The sequence below is a fragment of the Alternaria atra genome (genome assembly GCF_907166805.1).
Source record: "Alternaria atra isolate CS162 genome assembly, contig: 35, whole genome shotgun sequence".
Lineage (NCBI taxonomy): Eukaryota > Fungi > Ascomycota > Dothideomycetes > Pleosporales > Pleosporaceae > Alternaria > Alternaria atra.
The window spans coordinates 1,671,563-1,693,978 of NW_025091334.1; the positions used below are offsets into that span (position 1 = coordinate 1,671,563).

The window sequence follows — 22,416 nt, forward strand, 5'->3', positions numbered from 1 at the left end:
CAGATGTCTTTAGATCAGGTTGTGTTGCCGCTGACTGCTCAGGTACGACTTCTTGAACCTCGACAGGCGCTTCACGGTCGACGGTTGGTGCCGGTGGCTGTATTGTCTCTTCGAGAGGCATCGAAGTCAGTTCTTCTGGCACAGTTGCCGTCACATCAGCTGGTGTATCAATAGTTGATGCGACGGATGGCTGTACATTCTCGACCTGATCAGGAACAATGACCTCGCGCGATAGTTCAGGCTCATTGATCGGTCCAGAAGCCAGCGGAGTTGATTCGAGCTGCACAGCTAGCTGCTCCTCTGACTGTGAAGGCTGAACTTCAGGAACAGTCTCAAGAGGTGCCGCCGTGATAGACGCTTGCTTGGCCTTCTTGTTCTTCTTGCTTTTCTTAGAAGGACTAGGCTCCTCGAACGTTGGCTCTTGCGTCTGTTCAATCTCCGAGGGAGCAATTGTGGCTTGTTCAGTACTCTCAACAGCACGCTCCGTGTCTTTGAGTGTAGGCTTCGCGATGATTGGCTCGTCTCCATCTCCATTCATAGATGTGGACGTCTCGGGCCGTGTAAGCACATCCTGGCGCTGTTCTGTTGCGGTCGGAGAACGTACGGGTTCTTGAACTATAGCAGCTGCCTGAGCGTCGTTGGAAACGGAGACGTTTTTGGTAGCGGGCTTTGCATCGGCTTCCGGCTCGGAAGAATGCGCAACCGTATTGTCTCCAACGATTAGAACATTCTCCTTAGGCCCAGCATCTTCGCTTAAAGACCTGACTGGCTCCTTGGGTCCCGAAGCTGTGATATCCTCACCCAACTTCTCCGTAGTATCGCGCTCAGGCTCGAGGGTGCTGGTGGCCTGCTCTGGTTCTTGAACAATGGATACGCGTTTGTCCTTCTTGTTCTTGTTCTTCTTCTTCTTCTTAGGGGGAGCAGCCACCTGTTCGTCAGCTTCTTTGAATGAATGCGATGGCTGTGCCGTTGATGTCGAAGTAGCTTCTTCCACAACGTTCTCAGTCTCCTCTTCCGGGCGAAGAGCCGTGGCCTGATTCTTCTCAGCTTCCGAGGAAGTAGAAGTATGTGGCTGCAGCATCTCTAGTGAAGTAGGGACTTCTGACGTGATTGTTGGCTCGACGTCCACAGTTGGAGATGATTCTACGACAGTGGGTTCGATAGGAATGCTTGGCTCGAGTGCAAGCTCTTTCACAGTGGACGTTTGCCTCTCTATATCCACCGTTGGCATATTTGCGCTTGCAACCACGGGCTCTTGGGACTCGGTCGAGGTAGCCGGTTTTTCAATGACCATCGGTTCCTCTGTAGCAACGCTGGTCTCCGTAGCACTCTCCTCTGCCACTTCTTCGCTTATGATCATGGGCTCTTGCTTTACAGCCTCAGCTGCAAGTTTCTCCACCTGCTCCTCTGGTCTCTCCTCCAGCTCTTTCTCTTGTACATCCTCCACTGCCCTCCCCGTAACCCTATCCTTGGTGTCATCCTCTTTCTTCTCCTCCCCACGTCCATGCTCTTCTCTTGCATCTTCAATCTTCGCATCATTATCATCAACAAGCTCGTTATTCGTAAAAGGCTGGGAATAGGATGTCGGTATCCCCGAGAAAGGTAGTTGGGTCTCCGAAAGTGTAGGAATCGACAGAGACGGCTGAGTATCAGAGTTGGCTGCCTCAGGCGTCTCATCCGCTAAAAAAGACTCCGCCTTTTTAGCTTGCTTCTTCGCCTTCTTCTTGTCCTTCTTGGACGGAGTTGAAGGCGAATCTGCTTCCTTGTCCGGTGGCTTGGGATCGCCTGGAGGTTGTTCTGGAGTAGCGACGGTGGTGGCTTGGTCTTCAGCTGGCGTCGGGTCGGTCGTTGGCTCTTCGGCGGCAGTGGTCGGCTCAAGCTGCGCTTCGACCTGCTTTGCCTTACTAGTAGATTCCTCACCTGGAACTATGGATTCGAGGGCTGCATCTGCTGGGGTCTGCTCGTAAGTGAGCTCTTTAGCTGCTTGAGGTTCGGCTGGCCGAGGCTCGGTAGTAAGATCCTGTTGTAGATTCTCTAGAGGTGCTGCTGGCCCAGATGGTTCACCATCGGTAACGGATGCACGTTTGGCCTTCTTCAGCTTCTTCTTCGCCGACTTCGATAACCCAGCCCATTCCTCCGGCTCTTGCTCATCGTCCTGTTGGAAAGTTGTAACAGGAGCTGTGGCGCTAGGTAGAGTTGATACGTCCGAAGGTGTGATCTTAGCCGCAGCTTCAGATACAGGCGCGATATTGGCCTGATGTTCTTCTACGGAGGTCTTCTCATCGTTGTTGATAATCGGCTTCTTGCCTTCGTTTCCCTCATCAACGACTACAGCTGGAGTAATAGGAACGTCAATATCCGTTCGCGGCGCCTCGTCCACGGTGCGGGCAGTTGTCATGTCAGGCACCACCGAAGAAGGCTGCTGACTCGAGGATGTGCCAGCTTCTTCAACTAATGGTTCAGTGGAGACAGGAAGTTCAGAAGACTCGGTTTCAGTGATAGAAGCACGCTTGGCTGCCTTCTTCGCCTTCTTCTTGTCTTTCTTCGACTTCGACGCAGCATCTTCTTCCATAGTTTCAGTACCAATCTGCTCCATCGCAGGAGTAGAAGGTCGTATATCTTGAGAAGATGAATGAGTGACGTTCGAGCTCTCTGTTTGCTCGACGACTGGTGCCGCAGGCTCTTGTTCAACAGTAGAACCGTCGTTGACTGCTTCCACAAGCTCTTTAACAGACTCATCGACTGGAGCAGAAGGTACTGATTGCTCGGCCTCTGCAACTGAACCACGCTTGCTCTTCTTTGCCTTCTTATTGTCCTTCTTAGGAAGCATCACTGGCTCATCGATGGCTGAAGATGTCACTGCAGGCTCCTCCGTGGGATCCTCGATCGGGATGACAGCAGAAGCTGGCTCGAGGGTCACCGCGTCAGATGGCTGGTCTTCTACAAGTGGTGTCGCTGAAAAGCGCTCTTCTTCAACGGGAACGGCGGAAGACACCTCGCTTTTGCTAGGTTCTTCAACAATCACCGATGTTGCGGTAGGCTCCGTTGATGCGACTTCGGAAGGCTGTTGCTCAACAGTCGGAGCAGCAACATCGAGAGAGCGCTCTAGTGACTCCACCACCGGCGTCTTGACTGGGGTCTCTGCTTCGGTTTCGGTCATCGATTCGCGCTTCGAATTTTTCGACTTTCTATCTTTCTTCGAGACTGGGCTCGCGGTCTCTGGCACTGCCTCAACTTGAGTGAGATCTTCCAAAGCAGGCGCGATATTGGCAGCGGAGTCTTGGACAGAAGCAGGTAAAGTTGCTTGATCTTCAGTAACCTCAGGAACAGTGCTTGACATCCCCTCGATGACAGGAGCTTCAGAGATGGATTTCTCAGTAGCTGGGGGCGTGAACTGCGTCTGTTCCTCCAATACCGTCTCAACCTTCTCCTCGGTAGCAGTGGGCGGAATAGAAGTAGCTTCGTCGGCGATCGAAACGCGTTTCGCCTTAGCCTTCTTTTTGTCCTTCTTCGAGAGATGCACGGCGGCTTCTTCAGTAACATCCAGTGCCGTGGGCCCCTCGAGCGTGGGTGCGTCAGCAGATGGAGTCTTCTCAATTGACTGGATTTCAGGCACTGGCTCATTCGGCATCGATGTTTCATTTGTCTCTGCGACTGATGTCTTGGAAATGGATGGGAATGTAGCATCAGTAACGCCATGACGTTCGAGAGACACTTCCGGCGCAGGTGTAGTGTCAAAAGTAGGCCGTTCGCCTGAAGCAGTCACTGTTGTAGGTTCCGTAACCTCAGCAGATATAGATGCTGTTTCTCCAGCAGGTTCGGGTACAAACGCCGGTTGCTCTGGTTGGTGGATCTTGTTCTCTTCGGAAGTGACAGTGGACTCCTCAGCGATGGAAGCACGCTTTTCCTTCTTAGCCTTTCTCTTGCTCTTCTTGGAAGTAGAGTCCTCTTGGTTCTGTTGGACTACAGACGCGACAACCTCAGGTTGTGTAGCCATGGCGTCATCTTGGCTCCTGGGTACAGCTGCAGCATCGGCCATGGTGGTGGCTTCAGCCTGAGAAGTGCTCAGAGGAACAGCATCCTGAATAGTAGCATCCAACGGCGTTGATCTCGGAGATGTGGCCTCGGGAACGGTCTGTGTCTCAACGACGGGCTCTTGGATCTGTTTGACTTGAGCATCCGGCGCGACTGACTCCTCGATAGCCAGCTCATCGAGCGTCTGCGGCGTGGTCTCGATCGGCATGAAAGATACCTCGGGCGTCTCAGTCTCAAGTTCGGCCTTCTTGGCTTTCCTGGCCTTCTTCTTGTCTTTCTTTGTAAGCGGTGTTGCCTCCTCGGTACTCTGTCCTGAGATGGGCTCCTCGCGTGTTTGCTCGGCATCGATCGGTTGGGCCACATCCTGAGATTGAGCAGGCCCCGTAAGAGTGGTAACATCTTGCTTGTCAGTAAGAGCCTCGATGGGCTTGGTCAAAATGTCAGCAGCAGGCTCAGCTACAACGTCCCGGGTGGTCGGTTCCTCAGTCGTGGGAACAGTGAGTGGAGGCGCATCTTGGATAGTGGTTTCAGGGACGACTGACGCAGACTCGGTAACGGGAGTCTGAGGCTCGGATACCAACTCTCCTTTCTTGCCCTTCTTCTTTTTCTTGCTCTTCTTGGGGGTACTTGGAGCTTCGGCTTCGACCGGTTCTTCTGCATGCGAGGTCTCTGGAAGTGCTTTCTCAGTCGCCTCAACGTCATCGAGAGGTGCTGCAGATGAGACGGGTTGTGTGAGCTGATCGGCTTCAACAGCACGGTCTGTATCAATGACCGGGATGACAGGAGTGTCGAATACTGGCTGCTCGTCCGTAGCAGTGATCTCGAGAGGTTTTACTGGCTTAGCAACATCGGCAGCGAAATCGACCGGTCTTTCGGAAGAAATATCAGCGACCTCGGGTTCGAGCACTGAACTTCCCGCCGTCGGGTGTTGCTCAGCGGTATCTTGTGGAGCTGCCTCAGGTGTAACATCAAGCTTGGCAGCTGTCGCAGTATCGTCCGTAGCAGGTTCAGGTAGAAGCGCATCCGAGTTTAGTTCAACCTCAGCGTCTTGGCTGACCTTCTCCTCCCTTGCTTGCTTCTCAGGGTTGGAAAGCTCACCAAAAAGTGGAACATCAGCGATTGTGCGAGTTGTCTCTTGCGAAGGCGTAACATCATCCTCGATGCGTTTCACATCTTGGGCAGAGTCAGAGGGGACGTCGAACTGTGGTGCTGGCTCCTCAGTATCCGGTGTGCTGGGTTCAGTAGTGTCGATGGATTTGCCTTTCTTGCCCTTCTTCTTCTTGCTCTTCTTCGAGATCGGCTCCGCTGGTTCGGCTTCCATGGCTGGTTCAACAGGCGCCGCGAGAACGACATCGTCTTGGGCAAGGTTCGGCTGTGTGCCAACGACGTTATCAGGGAGGTCGGAAACAACTTCGCGAACAGCAGGGATATCCTGAGTAGCCTCAGCTTGGGAAAGTACCGGCTCTTCCAGATCTTTGTCGTCGGTTTCGGGAAGAGCTACAAGTTCAGCCGACGGTGCATCCTGCTCTGGCTTGGCGGGCTCAATTTGCATAGAAGGAGCAGTTTCAGCTGTAAGTTGCTCAGGTTGAGCGGAGTCAATAAATGGGTCAGGCTGAGAAGTGGCTACTTCAGCAATAGGCGTACTTGGCTCGGTGTCGGTCGACTTGCCCTTCTTAGCTTTCTTCTTCTTGCTCTTCTTGGATGGCGTTGCTGACTGATCACCAGCGACGGGCTCATCAATCTCTCGGGCTGGTGTTTCTGGAAGAGGCACTGCCTCAGGTTCTGTGACCGACGCCTCTTGCAATGGCTCGCGTGGAAGATGCTCGGCAGGCAAGGAAGGCCGAGAAGCCTCCGTAACCGATTCGACAGGTAACTCAAACTCGACATCGGCGGCGGGGTTGGCTTCGGTTACTCCAGTCTCAACCTGAGGTTGTTGTGGTTGCTCAGAAGATGCAGCCGGAGCAGCATCTACATTCGTCTCAGGTTTAGCAGCTTCGGTAGTGGATTGGGTCTCCGTCTTTGCATCGGCTACGTTCACCTCGACAAATTTGGCCTTCTTGGCTTTCTTCTTGTTTTTCTTCGATGGCGTTGTAGGCTCTTCCTCCACAGGCGTAGCAGAATGTGGCGGTTCCTCGACTGGAGAGACTGGTACAATAACTGGATCGTTCGTGGTAGATTGCTCTCTGACAATCTTGGGAGTTGACTCAATATGAATCACAGTAGATTCAGGTATGACATCAGTCGATGCTTCGCGAACGGATTCGGGTACTGATCGCGATTCAGACGCTGCTTCGGGAATGTCTTGAACTTCAGCGACATCTGAAACAGGCTCTAGTGCGCGCGGAATGTCAGTGGTTGGGACATCTATTGATGTTTGCGCATCCGTGCTCCTCTCTTGGGCCTCTTTCGAAGGAGTTGCGACTTCTTCCTCGATCGGCACTGCAGGCTGTGGTGACTCCGGCTGCTTGGTGATGATAGAAACTGCGTCCTCGACAGTAGGCTGCTGAGTCTGCACAATGCTTTCTCCTTGCATTGGCACCACACCGTCAACGATGCGCTCTGATTGCGACGCGGCTTGTGTGGATTGCTCCGGCGCAGGTTCGGAGGAAGCGAGATCAGGTTCCATTTGGACGTTCTCAAGCTCGCGTTGTTCCTCAAGAACGGGTGTGCTAGGCTCGTCGACAACAGCCTTTGCCTTCTTGCTCTTCTTCTTTTTCTTGTCTTTCTTGGAGGAAGATGCTGCGTTGGCAACATCGTCGACTACAGGGTCCGCCAGTGGGCTTGGTTCGACTACCGGTACGTTGCCCATCGATACAACAGGAGCTTCAGACTGGTGCTCGAGGTGTGTCGGCTCAACTTGTTCAAGTATCTCGTTCATGGGCTCTGCGGCTTGCTTGGTGGCTGCTTGATCGTTCAGAAGGTTGGTCTGTCGTTGCTCCTGAGGCAGTATTGATGCAACCTCCTCGGTGCTTAAATCCTTCCCATCGATATCCGGGATCTCGTTCTTCTCGGCCGCTGGTGTCTCCACACCGACCAGTCTCTCTTGAACAGTCTCCCTACTTTTGGTTTCCTCCATCACATTTGGGTTGACTTCAGCATCATCGTCGTGCTTCACAACCTCCTCCGCAGGGGCCTCGACAGTCTTACTCTTCTTGCCCTTCTTCTTCTTGTCCTTCTTCGAAGTAGGTGTTGATGGAGCATCTTCCGCTTTCGGCTCAGCGGGAATCGAGGTCTCGGCTGCGAGTGTTGGCTGCTCTAGTGGCGTAGACAGATCCTCGTCGAAACTGGCAGTCGGAAGAGGGATAGCTGCGGGATCAGCAACATCGTCAAGCTTCTGCTCTGAGAGAGAAGCTTCTACGGTGTCGACTCGGTCGATCGACGGAAGTTGCGCAGTATCGCGGGATCGATCAACCGCCTCCTCTGTAGCTACTACTGGTTGACTTGTTGACGCAACAGTCTCGATGGGAGCCGTAGCCTGCTCAGGTGCGACTTCAAGCTCAGGCTGGGGCGTCGCAGTACCGCTCTTTTGCTTGCTCTTCTTGTCCTTCTTACCCTTGGGCGTAACAGGGAGCTCAGCTTCTACGGACACCGACGGAAGTTCGGATGTAGGCTCCTGCTCGGCAACGATGCTTTTGGGAGTTTCCTGCTTGAGAAGTTGCGCAAGATCCTCGTCGGCTTGTTCAGCAGGCAGAGGTATATCGGTAGCCTCTACTGCGAAGTGCTCAATGATGTCCGTAGCGAGGGTCGGTTGATCAACCAATTTCTCACCTACAACAACAGAGTCAAAGGCAGTAGCAGAGGAAGGTTCGGTAACAGGCTCGAGTTCCTGCTGGGGCGTAGAAATACCACTCTTCCTCTTACTCTTCTTGGTTTTCTTGGTCTTTGGCACATCGTTTTGGATAGAAGACAAGGGCTCGACTGGTGCTTCACGGTCTATCGCAGTAGGTACATCCTGGGGAAGGGAGGGGTTTTCACGGGCAACCTCCTCGGCAGTCGGTGTAACTTCCGATGCGAGGTCAATGCCCTCCGTCTTTGACGGTACGATCTTTTCTTGCACAGTCTCCGCGAATACTGGCTCGTTGACGGAAGTATGTTCGGTTGTGGCCACAGAGTCGTTTGTGGGTTTCGCGCTGACTGGCGCACTCGCTTCCTTCTCGCTGCGCAATGCAGGATTCCATGACGCTTCAAGCGAACGTTCAGCAGAGGGGGTGACAGGTATCGTAGCAGTCGTCGCCTCAACCTCTGTGCTTTCCGGTTCAGCTTTCTTGGATTTCTTGGACTTCTTAGCCTTTTCCTTAGTAGCAGCCGGCGTGACTTCGTCATTGGCGGAGGTAGACAATTCCGTAATCATCGATTGCTCGGGCTTGACAGCAGGTTCGGTAGGAACGACGACGGAGGGCTCTTCGCTTGAAGGCGTAGGCTCAGGTACTAGCTGTTCGCCCCAGGCCTCTATCGCAGTCTCCATGGGAGTCTCCACGGGTTGCTCAGCTTCAAGCTCACGCTCAACAGGCTTAGTGGCTGATTGATCACCCCAGGCTTCCACAGCAGCGTCAATGGGAGCATCGATAGACTTAGTAGCGTCAACTATAGGCTCATCGAAGTCGGGAATTGGTACGCTGCTCTTCTTCGTCTTTTTCTTTGGCTTGATAATCTTCTTCTTCGATGAGCTGGATTCGAGCGAGATTTGATCATAGGCAGAACCACCAGACTCGGTCTGGACTGAGTCAGAAAGCGTGCTAGTAGGCTTTCCATCACCAGTGAACAGAGCATTCCGAGCAAGAGACAGAGGCTCCGCAGGCTTCTCTTTAACGACAGTGTCTTTGTTGATCGATGCCGAGGGCTCAATAGGTGTAGAGGCTGATGGAAAGGCAAAAGACGGCTTTCCGTCATCAGTGAAGAAATTGCTCCGAGGTGCAATGAACGTGGGCGTTTCTGGTTTCTTTTCAAGCTTCGTATCACTAACAATCGAGACAGCCTGCTCGGCGGGTATTGACGCTGATGGGAACGCAAACGACGGCCTCCCGTCATCAGTAAAGAAAGTGCTCCGAGGCGCAACGAAGGTAGATGGCTTTCGTCCCTCTGCAGTTTCCGCATCCTTCGTGATCGGCGGAGCTTGCTCTGTAGTAGCAGATGGCATCGAAGGGAACGAGAAGGAAGGCTTTCCGTCGTCAGTGAAAAACGTACTGCGCGGCGAGACATCCACATGAGCTGCGAAATCCTTTGCGATGGGAATTTCCTTGGTCGTGACGCTCGGCTCGACAGCAGGGGAGGTTGACGTTGTCGGGAAGGTGAAGGATGGCTTTCCGTTATCAGTGAAGAAGGCACTATGCGCAGGAACGTACGCAGGGCTCTTTGCCTCCTTCGTGGCAGGTGGTTCTTCAGGCTTGGTCGTCGATTCAGCTGCAGGTGTGGAAGACACCGGTGGGAACGTGAAAGATGGCTTTCCATCATCTGTGAAGAAAGCAGTAGACGGTGTAGCCACTTCAGATTGCTTCGTAGACTTCTCTTCAACAGCAGGGACGTCTTTGACAGTATTGGAAGGCTGTTCTTGAGATACTGCTGATGGCTGAGGAAATGCGAAAGGAGGTTTCCCGTCATCAGTGAAAAAGGCAGTGTGAGGAGTGACGCTAGAGCTTGCTTGTTCTTGCACGAGATCGCGGGTTGTCTCAGTAGGTCGCTGATCAGGTACAATAGCTCTCTTGACCTCGGTCTCGAGCTGCAACTGCGGCTTTGACGATTCATCTTGTGTGGTCTTTCGGGAGAGAGTAGGCCTGATTCCGACTGTGGCGATCTTCTTGTCAGGCACAATCGGCGGGGATGGCAGTCCCTTGCGCTTGGCCTCTTCTCTAGCAGCAGCTAGCGCGGCGAGGACGGCAGACTGGGGTTTGGGTGAAGATGGAGGCGAAGATGTGGGCGACGGTGCCTTCTTCTTGCCCCAACCAAGAGCACCCCATAGGCCGGAACCCCAGCCTGATCCACCCGATTGTCCTTCGATGGTAGAGGCGCGACGCTGCTCCTCAACGTTGCTCTTACCTTGTTCGGGACCATCAGATGTGCTAGGCCGACCTTGAAGCTCAGGAGTAGCAGGCCCAGCCGGGACATTCATCTTGGGTTCTTCAGGGTTTGCGGGAGTAATGGGCGCAATAACTGCCTCCCGTGGAACTGCTTCATCGATCGAAGCGGCTGGCACGTCCTCCTGGACTAAGAAATCCATGACATCTACTTTGTCATTCGTCTCAGCGCGTTCGAAGGATGGCTCGAGAATCTCGCGTTCAATGATGTCTTGTTGCGATTCAGACGAAGGCAAAATCTGGTCGGCTTGAGTAGCGACTTCGGGTAGAGATGATGGTTCAGACTCGACTTGTTTACTGCCGCGTTTGCCCTTCTTGCCTTTCTTGCCTTTCTTCGCCTTCGGTGTAGTCGCAACCTCCTCTTCGATGACTGGCTCGGTGACTGACTCGGTAACTGGCTCAGTAACTGGCTCAGTGATCGAGACATCAGCAGACTTAGAGTGAGTGGGTTCAATAGGTGTATCTTGTGAAGCCGTCGCCGTCTCGATAGTAGGAACGGTTGGTAGCTCAAGATCCTCCTTTGCCTCTTCGACAGGCTCGATTGACCTCGCAGCTTCTTGAGGAACATCGTCAAAAGTAGCGCGCCTAACATCAGTGGACTGCTCTCCCATTGGTGCAGTAGCCTCCATAACCTTTTGTCGAAGGCCCTTAGCATCCGTAGGTGTGGCGACCGGCTCACCAACAAGTGTAGCATCGTCCGTAACGATGGACTGAGACTCGTTCTTGATCCAGTCATCCTCGTTTTCTACAAATGTCGGAGCGTGGCTGAAAGTGTGGCTGAGGGTGGGGGAAGACTCGATTTTCTCGTCGGTCGGTGTATGCACTGGAGACTCAACAGGAACAGTCTTCTTACTCTTCTTGCTCTTCTTACCCTTACCCTTGCTCTTCGGGGATGGTTCGACAACAGGTGCAATGGTTTCGGATTCAGGTTGCTTCGGCTCAGCAACTGGCGAAGCCTGCTCTGGAGCGTCATCGCGCCGGGACCTTGTTGGTGAGGAAGAACGCTTTCGCAGAGCAGCTGCTGTCAGTCCTCCTACCATTGCGCCAAGAGAAGCATCCTGAAGTCTTGTTGAACTACTTGAAGGCGCAGAAGTAGCTTCACGAAATGTAGACACGTCACGCATCATCCTATCATCGAGCGGAGCGCTTGCATCAAGCGGAGTCTCTGGCTGTGGAGAAGTCAAGGTTGACATGAAGGCATCATCGGTGGACTCATCCTGTTCCTGTGCCCGGGCATGCTCCAGCGCCGCAGTAAGCGATTCATAGTTTGGACCGCTAAACTGTGACGATGCTTCCTGGGCACCCGTGAAGTAGTCGGAAGCTTTCGGTGTAGCTTGGCCAGACTCCTCGACTTCCTCAACCTCGCGATGTGCAAGCTCAGGATGCTGGAGTTCCGCTCCATAGCGAGGCGAGATGAGGTCAGATACAGCACTTAGGGGATCAAAAGACTGGTCATTGGACGACTGCCCAGTGCTCTCGTAAGGTGATTCTAGAGCGGATTCGAACTCTTCTTCTGAGTCTGCGCCAGAGACAACTGAAGAGGCACTACTGGGTGGAAGCGCTGGCAGTACCTCGTCGATCTCATCGGTTTTGCGGTTTCGCTCCACAAGATACAATGGTCGAAACTCACGAGAGTTTCTGAACTCTGTAGAGTGGGTCTTGGCATGGCGAGAACGAGTTGGTGAAGGAACAGAGACAGGACTAGTTGCTAAGTTGGGATCAGTAGTAGAGGGGACAACGGGCTTGCGAAATCGTATAGGAACTGCGGTAGAAGATAGCCGACGTTGAGAAACCGCAGTCGAAGGACGCGAGACGTCTGGTGACCGGGTGGGCGAACCTGGCCTAGACAGCGGCAGGGGAGGAAGCTCGTCTGGGAAAGCTTCCAATTGCCAAGGCTGTAGACCTGTGAGACGGGTTAGTAGCGCGCGACTGTCTTCGAACGACAGCTCGGGTGGTGTTCTGGGTCGGTCGGTGTCTCGAGAGGCGGTGAGGCGTTGGGCATCGTCTGATGTCGAAAGAGGAAATTCGGGCCGATCTCCAGGGGTTATGCCACTACCCTCGTGGGCCTGATCGACAGGCTCACTTACGGGCAGTGGACTTGGAGTGGCCGTGGCCACTGCCCGATCGCCTAAAAAAGACTGCTGTTCTGATTGTTGTTGTACATCGGCATGCGAGGGCGGGGTTCGAGGGTGTAAAGTATCCTATATACACAACATCAACATTCATTCTAAATACATTGCTAACCACGGTGCTATCGCACATGAGAAGAGCGATGTACCTTATCGTCATAAGCATCCCTCCTGTCTCCATCTCCTCTCTCGCTGCGACTGCGACTACTCCTCTTTTCGCGTCGGCTACTGCTTGAGATCGTGGAACGCATGTCATCATCGTCTGAGCCGCCATATGTAGAACCGCGATCCGACCGATGCTTCCGTCTACGATGTTTGCGTTCTTCATCGTCGTCGTCCTTTGATTTCGAGGACTTGCTCGAAGCTTCGGCCAGGTTCTCCCTTGACTTGCTGCTAAAAAGGCCCAAGAGGCCACTTGGGCGCTTCTCCTTCTCTTTCCTTGAGTTGCGATCCTCGTCTAGATCTGGGATAGAGGACACGACAGAAACCATGTCATCGTCCCGTCTAGAGCGTCTTCGGGAGGACTTGTGATCATCGTCGTAGTCACCGAATTCGGAAGCTGCTGACGAGCGCGACCGTCTCTTGCTCTCGGGCGATACGTCCTTCTCACTCTCCCTCCTCTTGTGTTTTCGTCGTCGTTCGCCGGGAACTTCTGAACGAGTATCGGAGATGGCAGACTTCGTATCCCAGTCATCATCGCCTTCGTCAGTCTCATGACGGCGGTGTCGTCGCCTTCGTTCACCACCCTCCTCAAGATCATAACCGCGGTCATGGCTCTTCTCACGGGTCTCAGACTTGGCTTCCCGGCGTCTACGACGTCTCTCTTCGCGGTCTGGATCCTCGTACTTGTAGCTCAAAGAAGCGATTGAACCAATGTCATCGTCATCGTACCTGCGTGGCCTGTCGTCCAGATCATCGTCGTATTTGTCGTCGACATCCTCATCTCGTTCGTCTCGTGTGCGCCTGTCCTTTTCCTTGTCGTTGGAGCTCGCGGGATAGAATCCATTGGATTCCCTTTCGTCGCTCGCCCTGCGTGGCATATCGTCAGGAGCATAGTAGCCGGAATCAGTTATGTTGCGAGCGTTGGCTGAGTCAGGTGCTGTTGTGAACGGCGACGAAGTGGGAACCTTTGGAGCCTCAACCATCGTTTGATATCTCGAAGGATCAGCAATGGTACGGGCACCCATGTAGTCTTCATACTTTGTCTCGGTTCTGAGAGGAGAACTGATGCTAGGTGACCATTTGCCGCTGCTGTGTCTTTTCTGGACCTTCGGTCTGGGTGTCTTGTCGGCTAATTCGTCAATGCCCTCGAATGCGTAGCTTGGGATTGTTACATTCTTCTCGTGTTCTTCAAGTGCACGTGCGCCGTTCGTCGGAGACACAGGAGAGTCAGGAGAACTATGCTTCTCTGTAGACTCCAGGCTCTTCCTGGCGCGTTCGAGATCTGAGGCCATCCTGTTCTGATCCTGGTTCATAGTCATACCCATAAGAGCAGCGAAACCACCGGCCATCGCAGCAGTGGCAGTTTTACTGCCGCTGCTCTCCTCATGACGAGAACTCTTCTTTGGAGAAGTGCTGGGTGATTCTTGGAATGCTTCTCCTAGGCGTGGTGGTTCGATGGATCGAGATGGGTCGTTATAGCGAGACGGTTCGGGGAAGCGTAAGGTTTCAGCAGGTCGAGAAGCCTCGACATCCCTAGGATCCCGAGAGGGCTCAATGTCTCTAGGATCTCGGGAAGGCTCAATGTCCCTGGGGTCGCGTTCGACGATCGGGCTGGAGGGCGGACTAGGCTCACTCATCTCCCAAGTATCTATACTAGCTCGCTTCGATGCCTTCTTGGACTCCTTGGACTTCTTCTTCTTGTCCTTCTTGCTTGTCTTGGCTTCCCGTTCGACATCCTTCTCCTTGACCGGTGCTGGAACAACGGCGGGTGTTGTGTCCACACGTCGAGAAACGTTCTGCATAGCTACGCTTTTGTTAGTATCCTTGGACTCAATCTTACCCTTTTCGTCCTTCTTCGTCGAGTATGCTGAAGACTCCCCTGCGAGCACGTCCGATTCAGGCATGTCATCCCAGCCGCCAGGCATATGCATAGTCGCAGGCGGTGTAGAAACCTCTCCCTCAACAAAACCTGGGCCCACTAGAGTCTGCTGGGGTGCCCTCCATGCGTCGCGCTCCGGTTCAGGCTGCCAGTATGCTGTTTGAACACTGCTCGTAGATGGCGCAGCAGAAATGATTGACGAAGAGATGATGGAAGAGGGTGCTGCGGAAATGGTTGATGGAGTGACGGTGGAGTTCCACGATGGTGCTGCCGAGATGGTTGATGCCGAAATAGTTGATGGAGCAATGGTGGAAGGCGCCATGTTCGCATCGGAAAACGGGTTGCTCAAACTGGACGCGGTAGGTCTGAAGTCACGCAACTCACGCTCATCGTTTTCCTCTCGGGAAAGAACGGCGGCGGTGGTAAGAGCTGCTGCTGCCGCCGCTGCTGCGGACTTCTTCTCCTTCTTTTTGCTCTTCTTGGAAGCAGCACCCACGACACTATCCCATGTTGAATCCTCCTCGTCACGAACGCACTGTGTACTGGGCGCGGTGTCCTTGCTCTCGGAGACTGTAGACATCTCTGGGCGGTAGGGCGTATAGGTAGGCGTCGTTTGGTTGGACTTGGGCGCCTCCTGCTCAACTGCAGTCTCATCGACTGGATGCTTCGGTTCACGCGACTTGAGATCACCGTCCGAGACGAATTGCTCGCGGTAAGATTCTGGAGTCGGGACATCAAAGTGATGGAACTGGTTCTCGCCCCAGCTTACCCTGGATCTTGCTCGGTTCGACTCGTCGTCCCTTGGCTCGCGTCTAGTCTCCCTGATAGGCTCCATTGCTGGCGATGGGCTGCGCACAGAGGGAGCGCGACTGCCGGGGGGTGTAGGCAATATGAGGTTCAGTGATGGTACAGGCGGTGGTTGCGGTTGAGAAGGACGGCCATCTCTGGTTGCGGTGAACGAGTACGATGGGGGATACGGTGGGACCTTGGGTTGGCTGATTGGGTAGTCTTCATACGACTGGTATACAGGGAGGTCAGGAGCACCCTCATTCGGGTCTACGGCGTGAACCTTGGGCAAATTGTCGTTGGCCAGAAGCTCTGTCGGTGCAAAGAACTCAGCTTGGGACACTGGCTTGGCATAGTACCTGTCTTCCCAGTCTCGTAGGACATCGCGGGCTTCTTGTCGAGAATTGTCCTTCTTGAAGATGTTAGGATCGAAGATCTCATCGTCAAATATGTCCTGTTCAATTTTGCTGGGCTCAATGGTCTTGACGCTGGTTGACTCTCGCTTCTTGCTGCTCTTCGAGGAGGAGGACTTGGAAGACGAGGATTCACGCTTGCGGTCGCGCTTCTTCTCGCGCTCTCGCTCCTTTTCCTTGTCCTTGTAGGAGGAGATCGCCGCAGTTGCGATTGCTGCTGCAGCACCGGCTGCTACAGCCCCAGCAACGGAAGACTTCTTGTCAGACTTGAAAGCCTCGCGTTCACGGTCTTGCAGCTCTTGTTCCTTTCGCTGTACAGTTGAAGCGATGGAATCTCCCGATGGTTGTTGTTCAAGCTTGCGCACTCTGTCGCTTGGGTACCGGTCGGTGTAGTCCTGTTCGCGTTCTCGAAGTCGTCGCTGCATGTCCTCTTGAATCTCAGCTTCGCGTCTCGCAGCCTCGAGACGCTCGGCTTCTTGTTGTTGAGATTCACGTCGCTCTCTCCGCTTTCGCTCAGCTTCAGCAACCTCAATTGCGAGCTGTCGCTTGTGCTCTATTTGGGCCATGCGCTCCCGACGCTCCCGATCTTCTACTTCTCGAGCCTGGCGTGCCTGAACCTCTTGTTGTTCGCGACGGCGTTCATTCTCAAGCCTGGCCAAGCGTTCGATGTCCATGAATTTTCGGGCCTCGTCCTGCTGCCGCTGCAGCTCCTGACGACGACGCTCGTCTTCGTCGCGGCGCCGCTCTTCTTCTTGACGTGCTGTCTCCTCTAAGCGGAGCAATGTCTGCCGACGGTCTTCTTCGATTCTACGAGCCTCGTCCTCTTGTAGTTGCTGTTCTCTGCGCAGGCGATCCTCCTCTTCCCGTCGCGCAATTGCTTCTCGTCGTGCCCCCTCATCCTGTCGCTGCTGCTCTCGACGAATAAGTTCTTCCTCTTCCCATCGCGCCTCATCGTCTATTTTTTGTTGTTCTCGACGACGGTTGGCTTCTTCGTCTAGTCGCTCTTGCTCCTTGCGTCGCTCACGCAAGTCCTTCTCTGCTTGCTCCTGCGTTAGATTGAAGCGTACGTTACTATTTGCGGACAGCGGACGGCTAGGGGGACGATCCGGGTGTTTGAGTGCGGAGACTACTGCAGCTCCTGCAGTCGCTGCAAGTCCAGCCATAGCCGCGTCTCGCTTCCATGATGAGCTCTGAATGGGCGAAGAGTTCGCTCGACGGAACTGAGGATGCTGAGGACTTTGAACAATAATGTTCTGCACTTGAGATTGCATGGGGTATGGAGGGGGATATGGTGCTTGCGAGAAGACTGGAGGGCCTGCTGGAGCGGGGTAGCTAGATTGTGGTGGCGCTTGTGTTGAGTAAATAGCCCCAGGGACTTGTTGTACTGGTTGAGGGTGTTGGATGGGGATAGGGCCAGGGCCTGAGGTGGTCAAAGGCTGATTGGTGACGATAGAGCTTGTGCGGCGTGCATCAAACGACGCATTGGGATCAAGAGGTGCAACAGGGTAGACCGACTGCAGTGTCTGTGCGCTGCTGGACTCGCTGTCGTGATGTCCATGAGCAGTTGCAACAGCGGCGCCAGTCAAGCCACCTGCGGCGCCAGCTGCGGCAGGTCCGATAAGTGATGTGCTGGCAATGTTGTCGTAGAGATTATTTGATGACCTTCTCTTCTTCTTGCCAAAACCCCAGCGCCAGCCCCATTTGTTCGTGCCTGAATCGTTGGATCCAATTGAGTCGTTGCTCTTAGTCTTCTTCAGAGCGTAATCACCGTAAACAAGACCGCCGTCACTCGAGGAATCTGAGGTTCCGTCGTCCGGTAAATCCTCCCACTCGTCGTCTCCGTAACGCGAGCCGGGCCGTGAAGTTTGGCTTGCTTTGCGACCAAGTCGGTTCTCCTTCACAGCTACAACCTCGTTGTGGCGTTTACCTTTGCCAACCTTGGCAGCCGTGATAGCAGCAGCGGTAGCGCCAAGGCCAATCAGTGAGGCTTTCAGTCGCTCATCTGAGTTCCGTCTCTTCGGTGATGATCGTCCTCCTGATGATCGTCGGCGCGTCCTCCGCACGTAACCGGTGCCGAATGCCATTTCAGAGTCGGATGAGGATGATGAATTGTTGCTGAAGTTGAAGAAGCCCTTCTTCTTCTTCTTTAGGCTGGTGGTTTTCACTCGCTTCTCCTTCGGTGGAGGTGCGGCGAAGAAACCACCGAGGAAGCCACCCTGGGGTTCGTGAGTCTCGCCAATCTCGATGACGGAGGCTCCGGATGTGGAGCTTCGAGATGCTTTCCGTCGAAGTTGATGGGATATTCTCCTACGACGCTCATCGTCACTGCTGTCTCTCCGGGGATGTATAACTTGAACCCTCTTAGGCGACCTGGATCGGCTGTGTTGCTTCTTCCTTGTAGCCGCTCCAAGGGCGGCTCCTGCAAGACCTGCACCGATAGCAGTACCGATCAAGCCAGTCTTGCCGCGTCTGGAGTTGTTGCTTGAACTGGAGCTTGATCGAGAATGGCGACGAATCTTGTAGTCCTTGCGGTCGTTCTTGTCGTTCGTAACGCCTACAGACATGACGGACATGCGATCGCCAGAGTGGCTCCGGTGACGGATGCCAGAGCTACCATAGCTATAGCTCTTGCGGTCGCGTGATCGGCTGCGGCTATGCCGTGAGACCCGTGAGCGTCCGGACTTGATACTGTAGGTGTCATCAAAGTCGTCGCGACCGGCGGTCAAAACAGCCTTTCCAGCCTTGGCCAAGCCAATGCCGCCCAGACCTGCAGCTACCCAGCCTGCGGCACTGCTCTTGGTTTTCCGTCGCTCCTCGCCCGAAGAGAAAGAGCTTTGAGACTTCTTCTCTTTGAGTGAATATCGGGACTGCTTCTCAATGCCACCAGATGGTCGCATGAACTCACTGGATCGCCTCTTGTAGTAATGGTGCTTCCGTGGAGCGTCCAAGACGGAAGAGCGAGGGTCAAAGCAACCCTTGCAGACTCCGATGTACTCAGTGTACTCTTCCATCTTCTGCACATCCTCATAGTCCTTCCACCAGTCGACGAATTTGGAGACAGGCCCAGTGTGCTGATGCTGCTGTGCCATGCCGCCCGAGCTGTATGAACTGTGTGGAACACCATTATGTTGATGCCCGTTGGGTCCATGCGTCGAGGTGTGATGGTGCGAGGTGCTATGCGAGTGTGTGTTGGTGTGGATGTGATTGTGGGTGTGATTGTGGGAATGTGAATCATGTTGGTTTAGGCCATAAGCCGCCAGTCCCGCAGCACCAGCAGCGTACAGTCCAGCAATACTGCCAGACGAGTGCTTATCTGGCTTGGCCGGCCGAGGTGGCTTTGGGGGAGGCGCGCCTTCCGCACCGTAGGCGGCGGCTGCAGCGTAGGGCGGGAGGTAGCTGCTGTCATGGGCAGCGGTATTAGAAGAATTAGGACCCGGGCCGTATATGTTGTACATGGACGTGGAGGCCGGAGCAGCCGGGGTGGTATTATTAGTATAAGAAGTGTATGAAGTAGAAGGACGAACATTGGCTGGGCTGTAGCTCGTAGAGTGTTCCTGATTAGACGAGCTATGGCCCATGGCATATCCAAGAGCAGCTCCGCCAGCCATAGTAGCAGCTGGCCCGAAAGTGCTTGGCTTGTCGGGTCTCGACGAAGATGCAGGCCGTGGTGGCTTCTGAGGCATCGGGGCGTCGTCGATGAAGGCGCCGGGCATAGATGAACTCGATGGCCTTGGGGGTTTAGATGGAGGCACATTCGTGCTGGGCCCGTAGAAGTCTGCGGCGGCGCCCGATCCGGTGTCGGCAACCGGGTTGGGCTGCGCAGAGGCAGACATGAGATGGGGGGTATCCTGTCCTATTATGACAGAGGGCGGCTGAGGCCTCACGCCAGGCTGCTGATGCACAGACTGGCCCTGGTCGTTGTAGAAGTCAGCAGCAGCTCCAAAGGGATGGCCGCCAGGTAGCGCACTTGAGGTGTACTGCGCCGGATTCTGGCCAGGGAACTGGCTTTGCACGTGATTGTCCATGTCTTCGGGGCGTGGTGGTGGGTGGTGACTTCCTACTGGCAGAGCGCCCGACATCATGGGCGCTCCTGCCTGTCCTGGGAACTGCGAGAAGCCGTCGCTGCCAATCTGGCCGCTGAAGCTGCGCTGGACTGACTTGGGGCTATCGACAATGTCGCCCCTGTAGCCGGCGCCAGTTTGCGACGCACTGCCAGATCGCACTGAGCGCGTCGAACGGCGCTTCTCAAGCTTCCATTCCTTGCCCTTCTTCCGGTCCTTGTCGTCGCGCAGTGTGGAGCTGGACGACTCGGCATAGCTGCTGCGGCGATCATCGCGACGCTTGTCGTCGTCGTAGGGATCGCTGTTGGTGTTGTTTGTCGTGGCCCGTGAGCGCGGCATCTCGTCGAAGGCAGTGGTGAAGGAGGCGATTGAGGAAGAAGACGGCGCAGTGTCGCGTCGAGAGCTTGCGGGCTTGCGGGCTGTCGACGATGACACGACTGAGCGGGCGTCTGGGTCTCGGTCGCGCTTGGAACGCGTGGAGTCGCTAGTACGGCGACGGCGACTTTCTTCGTCCTTATTGCTATTGGAGGCAGCAGAGCTACCAGTCAATCTGCTCCACATGATGGAGGAGGGATGCTGGATGTTACGCGGGGTGCGCGGGTGCGTTGGTATTACAATGTAGTGCTGGCAATGGGTCGGGCGCAAATGAGACGAGTGCCTGGGTGGGATATGCTGGGTATATCGCTGTAGACAGTCGCAAGAGATGGAGAATCGTTCAAATCGTCATGTCGTGATGATATAGTACAGGTTTCCGATGCAGAATAGCTAGGAAAGAATGCGCGCAATGCCCAAGGACAACCAAAGCAGCCTCTCACAGTACTAATTCAAAAGACTGGTGTGGTGCAAAGCAGCTGAAGTGCTCGGCCTGGGTCCTAAGCCCCAGCAGCCGACTGAGTTGGCGGCAAGGGTTAGCTCGATCCACACGGGATGGAGGCGAGGCTGGGCCAATAGCTGCCCGATGGCAAACGCTTCTTCTGCGGATCTTTACCGGGGCTTCTTCCGGGGCTGTTCTCTGAGTGTCATTGAGAACATGCGGATGCGAGAGAGATTTGACTGTAGGCTGCAGACCTGAACATATAAATATGCATAATGACCAGATATGCGTTTTCTCAACGTTGGCAAAACTGCAAACTTCATCTGGCGTGCGGAGGTTCCCGAGCCCATCAATGTAGTTATCTTGCATGTTCAATGTTGGTTAGGCCGCCGAAATCCTTAACCTGATTCTGATAGTCAAACATCACCCAGTCTCATCGACAAGGGTTAATTCAAAAGCAAGGCGCGCATGTGACATGGTGTGCATATTTCCATTATTCAAGTCTTGTGCGACAAGTCCACATCTCATCGCAATTGCATTAAGCAGCCCTTCTGAAAAGCCACTCGTTACACTCCCACAAGTTCCCTTCAGAGCCCCTGCACGTCCAACTCAGAATCGCCTCCATATCCTGAGCTGTCCGAGTCAAATTCGGATTCTGTTGCTTCCCCCATATCCTGCATGAGTAGTTCCCAGGTTTCCTTTTCCTCTGGGAGATGACCTGGACTGTAAAAACCGTGCGCAAACATCTCTTTTTTCAAGCACTGTGCTCTCGAGCAGCGGTCGGAATATTCCATGATTTCCAATAAGCTCCGTGCGATAGGTTCAAGCTGCGTTGTGCTCTTTCCTACGTGGAGTAGTATGCGTTGAAGAACCTCTGTGCCCCGCTTGTCGAACAATCGGTCCTTCAAAACAAGATCAAAGCGAGGCTCCTGTTTCTTGCAAAGTCCCCAGCGTTGCCGGCGTAACTAGGGCCGTCCGCCAGCCATTAACATCTGTCGTATTTGCAGAATCTGCGCGCGGTATTCTGGTTGCAACTGGTCAATCTGCTGCTGGGACAGAGCCATGACTTGGGCGTATAACGCTTGTTGCTCCATGGGAGGTGCTTGTTGTTGCTGTGGAGGCTGCGCGTACGCCTGTGGGACGGGAGGCTGGGGTTGGGAAGGTGTAGGTGCGACTTGCGGGGGGTATCCGGGGTAGTTCACAGGTGGTCGCGCAACTTGTGGTGGTGGTTGCTGGACTTGCTGAACAGGTGGAGCCTGCGCAACTGGGGCAGGCGCCGCCGATGTCTCCACAAGCGAGGTCAGGATTTGTGGGTCAACCAGCTGAAGGAGCAGCAGCGACTGGAAAATGGCATAAGCCAGCTGAGGCGCCTGTCGCAGCAACTCTGTTGCCTTGGCGGGATCCGTCATGACGAGGCCTTTCATCTGGGAGAGGATGTCGAGGAGCTGGTCCGGAGGCAGTGTAGATAGTGTGCGCGAAATGGCATCGGGGCAGGTGAGGTTGGGCGGCAGCTCGACGCCCGGTGGGAGGGGACCTAGTGTGCTCGACGATTGTGCCGGCGCTGGTCCTGCTGGCTGTTGGCCGTTCATGCCCATGGTCGGTTGCGCATTTTGGTCGCGATTCGAAGGCGCGTTGTCGCCGGAGCCGCTCTCGTTGGACCAGTCAACCCTCAACTTCCTCCCCATCAAATCGTAGTCGTTAAGGTTGCGCACCGCTGAGGCTGCGGCATCTGCGTCAGCGAACTCTGCGAAGCCAAAGCCCTTGGGACGCCCTGTTTCCTTGTCGTATACCAGGCGGAAGTTAAGGACCTGCCCGACGCGACCGAGGGTTTCGATGATGAGCTCTTCAGTTCCGCCTGATTCAACATGTTAGCTCTGCGCGCGCGCGTGAAACATGAATAGTCGCATACCGTAGGGAATGTTGCCGATGAAAACCACCCTGCCCGCTTTGTCGTTGGGCGCCATTACTGTTTAGATGTGATTCTATCGAAGGAGCTGCGTGTTTGGTGATGAATAGCGAAAAAGTGTGGAGATGTTGTGGAAGGATCGAGTGTTTGGAGTGTTTCT

At 54.4% G+C, this 22,416-nt stretch overlaps 2 protein-coding genes across 2 annotated transcripts in view; both read right to left on the reverse strand.

Moving 5' to 3' along the window:
• Positions 1-20,097, reverse strand: part of ALTATR162_LOCUS11454 (uncharacterized protein) — a gene marked incomplete at both ends in the record, with an annotated part of 29,873 nt that extends 9,776 nt beyond the window's left edge. The window contains 3 exons of the mRNA XM_043319096.1: positions 47-12,307; positions 12,385-18,574; positions 18,758-20,097. Of these exons, the coding sequence (XP_043175031.1) occupies positions 47-12,307; positions 12,385-18,574; positions 18,758-20,097 (19,791 nt within the window). The remainder of the gene's footprint in view (positions 1-46; positions 12,308-12,384; positions 18,575-18,757) is intronic.
• A 1,218-nt stretch (positions 20,098-21,315) lies between these two features.
• On the reverse strand, positions 21,316-22,314 carry ALTATR162_LOCUS11455 (uncharacterized protein; the record flags this gene model as incomplete). The annotated part of the gene is made up of 2 exons (XM_043319097.1): positions 21,316-22,205; positions 22,260-22,314. The coding sequence occupies 2 exons, from the start codon at positions 22,312-22,314 to the stop codon at positions 21,316-21,318; spliced, it is 945 nt and encodes a 314-aa protein (XP_043175032.1).
• Positions 22,315-22,416: the final 102 nt, after the last annotated feature.